Genomic DNA, 9608 nt, shown 5'->3' with positions numbered 1-9608 from the left:
AAGTTCCTGGCTCAAGTTGACCTATCTACATAACGTTGGGTTGTGTCTATTTTTCAGTAAGCAATGACAAACCAGCGAGTGATAATAAGGATCATAGGTCCTTATCACGTTAGGAAGAAGCAGTGGCCGGCCCAAGAATTTTCAAAGAACCCGGACAGAAACCACGACGGCTGGCTGGCTGTCGGACTTTGCACTGTATGCCGGCCAGCCTGAGCGGCTGCCTAGGGTCATGGGTCCTTCGGTTCACTGCTAGGGAGAAGCCCTGCATATGGCTACACGTAGGTGAGTGCCATTCCCCTGGTCTTCAGACCTTTACCCATGAGAGGTTTTACAGTGTTTGCATTCCAAAAAGATAAAGATCCAACGCCCTCAATCACAGATACCATGTTAAAAGTATTTAAGTATTGATATAGGTACTTGGGTACTAAGGATAAAAACATAATTTTACTAGTAGAGAGAAAAGGGTAGAATTGTCTCCCAAATTATAAAAGGTACCGCATAGGTATAACGGTACGTATTAACACCGTAAAACCTCTTTGCACTGTTTAATTTCCTGTTTTGCGTGGTTTATTGTAGATTTACGTTGTATTGGAGTTAAGTCGTTTACTGCGTCACTAAGGTTTAATTTTCTGATTTGCGTGGTTTAGATTTACGTTGGATTTGAGTCTAGATTTACATTGTGTTCTTATAACACATTATTGGCCCAATAATGTGATTTTTTTTTCTACATTTACATTTTATTTCAACGAATACGTAAAAACTCCTACCTTAATTATGTTGAAAATTATATTTTATTTCTAGCAAGAGATTTATATCGTCAACCAGACAATCTAGTCTCCTATTCAACCCTCAATCATTCCCTCTGTCTCTTTCCGGTGAAACGTTCAAACCCTAGAACAAGAACAAAGCAGGGAAAGAAGACGATGCGATCTGGAAAAGAAAACGATGCGATCTGGTATAGATCGATTGGATATCCGTGATTTTCTTTTTTTTTCTCTGATGGCATACCGATCGATGGATATTAGATTTACTCTTTTTTCTGATGGCATACCGATCGATGGATATTAGTATTCAATTAAAGTATAATGGCCATGTTTTACAAGTTAATTACACCACTGCCATCATGTTACAATAAATTTGTTCCGTACCTTACCCCTCTCTTGATCAACGGTGCACGTTGTTCCACCTCCAGGTACCTCTAGATACCTCGCAAACACCGTAAAACATCTCTTACCCCATATGAAACCCAGATATGGCATGTCAGCTATACCAGCCCAGTATGGTAACATAATCCATGTAAACATGTGAATGTGCGGAGATTATACTTAATGTTGTCGTGCAATTCACGAAAAAGTAGGAAAGAAAAATGCCTAAGAGTTAAAAGGGAAGAAAAGGGCAAACCTACATGCTGCAGAAAGGCTCCTTGGGTCGATTGTCTCGTCTCTGTAAACTCTTGGGTGATTTGGATGAATCTTGGCAGCAGCTATCACCCCCTCGACAACAGAGTCAACAATAATCCCGAAGAACTCAACTTCTTTTAGTTTTGGAAGATTCTCTATGCCAGAAATGCCTCTTTCGGGTGCTTTTACAAAAGCCAACGTGAGTCTCTCAAGATCAGGCGCTCCTCCCTTAAAGCTAAGCTCATCAAGATTTTTTAAATTATCTATCATAAGTTGTTTGAGTCTCGGAAAAAGATTATGCTCAAAGCATAGTTCTGTCCCTAGATATGAGTTAACATACAGTTTGAGGGACAAAAGACTATGAAGTTTCCCTAGTATCTTGACCAATTCACTCTCCAGATAGTTTTCTCGGAGCGATAGCCTGACTAAGTTGCTGAGAGATGAAATCCATGGAGGCAGAGCACTCACTCTTCCCCAAAAGTAGAGCTTTTTCAGGAAGAGAGGCGGCGAGCTTAGGTCCATTAAGAACTCAAGCCCATGTTCCATTTTGTCGATATGAATTACTGATAGGTGGCGAAGGGAATTGCTCAGTTTACTTAATGAGGTAGCGAAAGGTCTCCATTTCTCTACTCCCTTTCTGTTGATAGCACAAAGCTTGGTCAACTGAGACAGCTCTCCCAGTTCATGCATTGCACGGAAGCTTGATGAGATGTTTACAGGAGCAATGCTCTGAAGGGCACTCATATTTTTCAACCCAGCAGGTATAGTCACAGCTTCCCTTGAAGCAAAATGTTTCACATGATGTGTCCTTGTATAGTACTTGTAACGGCCTGCAAGAAGATGTTTGAGACACCGGAGCTGAGTGATAGTTGCAGGTAACTCCCTAATGTAAGTGCTTCTTACATCCAATGTCAAAAGTTCTTTCAGGTTCCCCACTGCCCTTGGTAGCTTTGAAATATTTGTGCTTCGAAGACTTACATACCTCAACAGATACAGCTTGCAAATATCTTTCAAATCTGAATCACTTAACCAGCCGCAACCTTCAAGGTCTAACACCCTTAGAAGTGTTAGATCAGCCAAAGCGATAGGTATTGGTTTCTCCTTGCAGCCTAGGATTGTCAAAGAACGTAGATGGGATAAGTTCCTACATGAGAAATCTTGCTCCTTACCACCACCTACATGGATGGAAAGCCGCCGAATTTTGTCATGCCCTGTTATGCTGTAACTGTAATTCCCTAGGAGTGAGATGAAGTTTTCTTGGACAGATATGGCACTGATTACTTCCAGCATGATGTCATGAACCCTACAACTCCGGACCTCGCCGCTGCTATCAATCCGAATAGGTGTAACGATGTTTCTACTGATAAATTCATCAAAATACTTATCAGCAATTTCTTCCAAATTTGATCCACGCACTCTACCAATGAAACCCTCTGCTGCCCATCTTCTAATCAAGGGTCCTCTTTTGATCTCAAAATCCTCGGGAAAAACACTAAGATACAAGAAGCAAGCCTTCAGATGGTAGGGCAAATCATTGTAGCCAAGAGAGAGTATCTTTCTCATTCCCCCTACAGTATTATTTATCTCTAACCCACAGTCCAATCTGTCACACACCTTCTGCCATTCTGCATATGTCTTGTTTTTCATTCGAGCTAGCATTCCTCCTATGCTCACAATGGCTAGAGGCAAGCCATTACATTTTCTTAATATGGCCTCGGAGATATCCACCAAATCTTGGTACTGTGAAGGACATTTGTCCAATTTGAACACTCTCTTGAAGAATAAATGTCTGGATTCTTCACTGGGTAAGGGCTCCATGCTGTAAATACAGTCATGGGGATAATAGCAGCAAATTTGAGCTACAAGGTGATTCCTTGTAGTAATTAGTATTCTACTCCGTTTATCATTATCAGGAAAGGCTATCTTCAAAGTCATCCATGCTTCTGGCCTCCAAAGGTCATCAAGAACAATGAAGTACCTAAACATATATGAGAGATGAAAGTAAATAATCTTTCAACTAAAAGCAAAGTTCTGATGAGGAGCAAAATTATCTATCAATCTACAAGCAAAATATATATATATAAAGATGAACCAAATTTGAGAAAAGTGAGAAATAGGGAATGAACTGTATGTGTTGAGTTAGGCCAAAGGGCATATGCATAGTGTACATGAGAAGGAAAGGACTCATACTCTTGACACACACTACTACAGATATACTTGACACGTATACCCATAACAGGTGCCAAATTAATACTCCCTCCATCTACTTTTGATAGTCATATTTCATCTTGATACACAAACCAAGGATAAATAATTCTACTTATCATCCATTTAAACATGCTACTAGTCATTCATCGTAAACAAACGATTCATTAATATTTACATTTCTCGATGCTCAAGTAGCCAAGCTTGTGTGGAAGAATGGAGAGTCATGCATTAAATCTGAGAAAGTCATTAAGATGATAGGTTGTTGAATTGAAATATGCCTATCAAAAATAAATTTTTCAGATTTGGAAATATGACTATCAAAAGTAGATGGAGGGAGTACTTGTGAAGAGATTGGGGTTCTTACAGATCTATTAACATATATAAAAATTGAATACAACTCATCGCATGCCAGACAAACAAAAAGAGGAAAAACACAAACAGTAGCTTTTCTACCTTTCCTTTTTTTATGTAAATTTCTGATTTTATTATAGTGTTATATTTCATTAGAATTACTTAAACACTGAATTCAGAGATTTTACTGCTGATTGTACAGCTAAATTGTGGTTCTAATGTCCATCATATGGTATTATACATGCCCCTAATGAGATAATCATTAAAAATAATACGACAACACATCATGCATCATATTAAACCAAAAGAAATTGTGAGATATTATTTGTTTAAATAAAAAACGAATTATTCCCTTTATCATATAATTAGAATTTATCGCATAAGTTTAGTCTTGATCTAAGTTAAAAAATAGGTGTATTGTTTCCCTTTTTTTACTACTGTGAGAATGTGTATATCTCTGAACAAACATATTCAGTGTATACCCATTATATATGTGCTGGTCGAATGGACCCACGGTCTTTTCATCTTCTTTTCTAAAAATGCTTACTAATTATCGGGATTTTGTAGGAGCTATTATGTTGATAAAGTGATTAAAAGTTGACCTCTCAAGCAGAAATTTCTAGATTTACCATTGAAACATTCAAGTGGCCTAAATTATTTGGGTTGTTCTAGTTTTCCACTCTTTTAGGTATGTTGTTTTAGGTGATAAAACTTTAGCTTTTTTGTTACATGTTGGGTTCTGGAGTTATTTTAATTTTATAATCCCCGTTACACATGTATTTCAAGATACAATGACTTCTATGCTAGAAAACTGCTTGTTGCATTGTTAGTGAAAGTCAATTTTTAAAAAATTCCAGTGTGTCATTGGTACTGCAAGCCAAGTAAACTTATTAAAGGTTATGACACTGAAAATTCAAGGAAGTAGTATTACCTTTTGTTCTCCAAGTAATCTCTGCACCTATTAATGAGTTGGCATAAGTCCCAGGTTTCGATGCCTTTGAGGGGGTCTTCAGTACTAGTTTCTTCATCCACACTCCTTGGCTCTCTGAGAAAGGGTCTTTGGATAAGCTGCTTCAGTAAAGATTCCAGAAGTGCTCGGGGATCATAGTTTTGGGACACTGCCACAAAAGCACGGCTCTGGATCCCTTTCACTGCTGGGCTCTTGTAAACAGTCATTGCAAGGGTGGTTTTTCCTAGTCCACCAAAGCCAACAACGGAGACTACTTTAAGATTAGGCACATGACCTTCGTCTAGCAGCTTGGTGACTTCTTCTGTCTTATCAGCCATTCCAACAAGTCGTGATTCGTCGATGTTTAGTGCAGATAATCGGCGCTCTTGATCAATGTAGTTTGAAGAAGACAGAGATCCATTGGTTGATTTAGAAGTAGATCCTGTTGGGTTGAGCATGTATCTCAGCCTCCGCTCACTCACTCTCTGCACACGAGTCCTGAGACTTTGGATTTTGATGGCCAGGTTGTTCCTCACTTTCAACGTCTTCAAGGTGTAGACTACCTTTGGTACACAATAACAGCGGACTCCCCTGGCACCATAATGATGGCCAATGTAGCACCAGAATGTGTCAATACAATCCTCAGCATCAAATGCTACCTCCCTGACTTGTTTCATCCACGTTCTTGTCTACATTAAGCCCAGTGTCATTGCAGGTATTCAAGGAAGATTGAAAAACTAAGAAACAAAAGGAAAAACATCATAAGCCCAAGTACTATATGTTATTTGGCCATTTGTGTTTGTGCAATCAAGTAGTCTATCCTAGTTTTGTTGATGTGAGCTATTTGACTATCTTGCTTTGCTGCAAAACAAAAACTTTGTGAAAACAAAGAATATAGATGTTTTTATTTGAGATATTTTGACTAGTTTGCTTTGCACGCAAATTAAACATTGAGAAGGCAGTTAAGCTAATAAGCTTGACTATCGATCTGTTCGTTGCAATCCCCATCAAATTTCTCTCAAATTTACTCCTTATGTGCCATCGCTTCTCAAAAGACAAGACTTAATTCCTCTTTACCTTTTTGAAGCCATCACGGCAGGCATCTACTGCTAAGTGCTACTAACTGATAGTGCCGCATTCGTGGCCGGTGCGCGAGCTGCTACTGCTACCACCCATCCCCAGCTGAAGACATGAAGTAGCCCCAGATTGCGATTGCACGCCTCGTCCCCAGTGAGCTCTCTCTGCTGTGTGCGTGAGAGCAGCAGCAGCATGAAGATTGAAAAGGCTAGAAACAAAAGGAAAAGCATGAGAGATCGAATGGCGGGACAGGCCTAAACCTGCTCATCGGTCCTCCCCAACCAAAGACTGTGCCGCCGCCGCCGCCGGATCGAGCGCGTGCGCGCTGCGAGCGTGCGACCTCACCATCGTCCAACAACAGCTGCGGCTCGGCTCCCTGAGTCGCAACCGCGAGCGCCGGTGCGGCCGTGCGGGGAACTGCCTCTTGGAACTCTCTATCTAATAACAAGAAAAACATCTTAAAAACAAGTAAAACTAGTTGGGTGGCCCGTACAATTGCGCGGCTAGCACCCAAACAAAATCATATATTTTTTTAAGCCCCCTTTGATTCAAAGGAAATTCATAGGAATTTTAGAGGATTTCATTCCTATAGGAATTTTTTCTATATAGCCCTTTGAATCAAAGGAATGGATCTTATGGAATCCTATGAAATTCCTGTGGATTGCCTAATGCCATACAAGTTTTGGAGTAATTCTAACATGAGGTAAAACCTCTTGGAAACTTTCCTTTGAGTCTTTATCTCTCCTCTAATTCCTGTGTTTTTCTTGCGGTCCAATCAAACGACCATTCCTGTGTTTTGCAATCCTCTGTTTTACACTTACGTTCCTATCAAAATCCTGCGTTTTTCCTATTCCTATGTTTTCTTATTCCTGCGATTCAAAGGGGCCCTTAGTATGATTTTACTTAAAAAATTTTAAATAGCTATCTCATTATCTTAAGACTTTGAAATACAGTTTTTAAAAGTCATACTAGTTGCTACTCCTTATATCATTTTTCTTATTTATTTGCTTGCTCGATTTACCACTATTTCTATTTATTCTTCTTAGAGCCTTTAAAAATTAGATGTTATAGTTTGTAGAGTTTATTGTCACGTTGGATTTCGTTTTTATAATTTCTAGATGTCCCGTCAAACATTACCATTATACTCCTCTACGGCACGTCAACTGTCTCTACTCTTTATTGTCATTGTGATTTTAAAAATCGAACATAATTATTGTTTGGGTTCATTTTTAGTTTCTAGAAGTCCCGCCAAACCATCCGCGGCTTTGCCATTGTAGTCCTCTACGGCTCGCCTGCTGCCTCCCTTCTTTATTGTCATTGAGATTTTAAAATCGAACATGACTATCATTGTCTTTTTTTTGGCGCTGATGAGCACATTGAACTATCCATGTGGCTGAGAGCCCTCACAGCCCAGGCACAACGACGCAATTATCAGGGGCGCGCTCTACCACTGAGCTAATAGCGCCTGCTGCCTCCCTTCTTTATTGTCATTGAGATTTTAAAATCGAACATGACTATCATTGTCTTTTTTTTTTTACTTTTTAGAAGTTCCGAACCTTTAAAATATAGACCTCGTAGTTTTTAGAGTTTATTATCTTGTTGGGTTTTATTTTTTTATAATTTTTAGAAGTCTTGTCAAACGATGCCACTATGCTCCTTTACGGTCCGCCGCCTACTTTTTATTGTCATTGTGATTCTAAAAATCGAACATAACTATTGTTGGAATTCATTTTTCATTCTCTAAATGTCCAGTCAACCGTCAGCGGCTCTGCAATTATACTCATATGCACCCCGCCCGCTGCTTCTCCTTTTTATTGTCATTGATATTTTAAAATTTGAATATGATTATCAATGGGATTTATTTTTTTCACTTTCTAGAAGTCCCGGTAACCACCTTACTCGTTTGCTTCACGGCCTGCCTATCGTCCCTCCTTTTAATCGTCATTAGGATTCTATTTGGTGTTTTACTTTATTTATCTCGTCATGTGTTTGAGATGTTCTTTTCTTTCAATAGTATTTATTTTTATCACAAAATTTAGTTATTTATAAATTGTATTCCTAATTGAAATCTTGTTTTTCTTTTTTCTAATTTCAGAATTTATTTTTTTTCAAATTTTAATTAATACCGTATTGTGTTCTTTTAATTTTTTTTATTTTTAATTTTAGTTGTTTCAAAATTGTATTTCTACTCGAACTCTCTTTTAATTTGTCTAATTTTGGATATTATTTTATTTTTTACTGAATTTTAATTAATCTCGTATTTGGTTCTTATATGGATTCTTCTTTCAATATTACTTATTTTTAATTCCAAATTTCAGCTAATTTTAAATTGTATTCCTACTCGAACTCTTGTTTTATTTTTTTTGCTAATTTCGGATTTTATTTTTATTTTTATTTTGAATTTTAATTAATCTCGTATTGGGTTTTTATATGAACTCTTCTTTTAATATTATTTATTTTTAATTACGAGATTGAGCTATTTTTAAATTGTATTCCTATTTGGACTATCCTTTTCTTTTATAATTTTGGATTTTATTTTATTTTTATTTCGAATTTTGATTAATCTCATATTGGGTTCTTATATGGAAACTTCTTTCAATATTGCTTATTTTTAATTCCGAATTTCAGCTATTTTAAATTGTATTTTTATTTGGACTCTCCTTTTCTTTTCTAATTTTGGATTTTATTTTATTTTTATTTTGAATTTTGATTAATCATGTATTGGGTTCTTATATGGAAACTTATTTCAATATTGCTTATTTTTAATTCCGAATTGCAGCTATTTTTAAATTGTATTTCTACTTGGACTCTTCTTTTCTTTTTTTTATTTTTCTCCGATTAATGTGGGAATTTCTAGCCTCACAGCGAACATGGTGCCTCCTTTTAAAGCTGTTTTAATAATATAATATATGTTCAGATTTTTGTTACCAATCCTTTTTTACTTAACTAGCGTTTATTTATTTTGTTACCATCAATTTATCATGCCACAGCTTTTCTTTAAATCGTTTTGTAATCGTCTGGACCAACAATTTTGCATTTAACACGGTACTACCTTCGATTTTTAATATACGATGGCTTTAAATTTTGAATAACTAGATATATGTTTGTGTCAACAATCTATACCCGATAATGTTATTTGTAGTGTATGAGGATTATTGATACTAAGGTAACATGAGATTGTAATAATAAAATAGGTGACAAGGATTATTATACAAGTTTGGACCCCTACGGCTAATAGCTCTATCCCTATTTGCCAAAACCGGTGTTGCCATTATATAACAATATTTCACGAGTATAATATTAACGATGATCTAATCTAGTCTCTGTTTGCCTAACAGCGTAAAGCTCTCACATGTCATCGATGGCTAGCAATTGTCAGTTTTCTCTAATATAAACTCGGTGAACTTCTTCTAATATAATAAACTCGACAAGCTTCCTTTAATATAAACTCGCCGTCCTCTAATATAAACTTGGTGAAATTGGAGTTATCCTATATCACTATGACTTTTGTGACGCTATGGGTTTATCTTAGCTTGTGTTGACATGTCCCATCTTCTCCTAAAGGGTCCATTGGGTATCCTTGATCCAATTAGGACTAGGGAGGAAACTATCCAAATAGATCT

General features: G+C 37.1%; 1 protein-coding gene across 3 annotated transcripts; it reads right to left on the bottom strand.

Moving 5' to 3' along the window:
* Positions 1-1038: 1038 nt before the first annotated feature.
* On the bottom strand, positions 1039-6397 carry LOC127756191 (disease resistance protein Pik-2-like). Of its 3 annotated transcripts, none has more exons than XM_052281592.1 (3): positions 5986-6397; positions 4891-5597; positions 1039-3378 (listed from the first exon to the last, which is right to left on the bottom strand). In XM_052281592.1, exons 2-3 carry the CDS (start codon positions 5583-5585, stop codon positions 1371-1373), a joined length of 2703 nt encoding a protein of 900 aa, XP_052137552.1. In that variant the 5' UTR covers positions 5586-5597; positions 5986-6397; the 3' UTR covers positions 1039-1370. The 3 variants fall into 3 exon arrangements, with proteins under 3 accessions (XP_052137552.1, XP_052137560.1, XP_052137546.1); XM_052281600.1 differs by having other exon boundaries at positions 4891-6152; positions 6246-6397; XM_052281586.1 differs by having other exon boundaries at positions 4891-6397.
* Positions 6398-9608: the final 3211 nt, after the last annotated feature.

Source organism: Oryza glaberrima, chromosome 1 (genome assembly GCF_000147395.1).
Source record: "Oryza glaberrima chromosome 1, OglaRS2, whole genome shotgun sequence".
Taxonomy (NCBI): domain Eukaryota; kingdom Viridiplantae; phylum Streptophyta; class Magnoliopsida; order Poales; family Poaceae; genus Oryza; species Oryza glaberrima.
The sequence above is the reverse complement of the archived record's forward strand: the minus strand, read 5'-3'. Positions and strand labels throughout refer to the sequence as shown.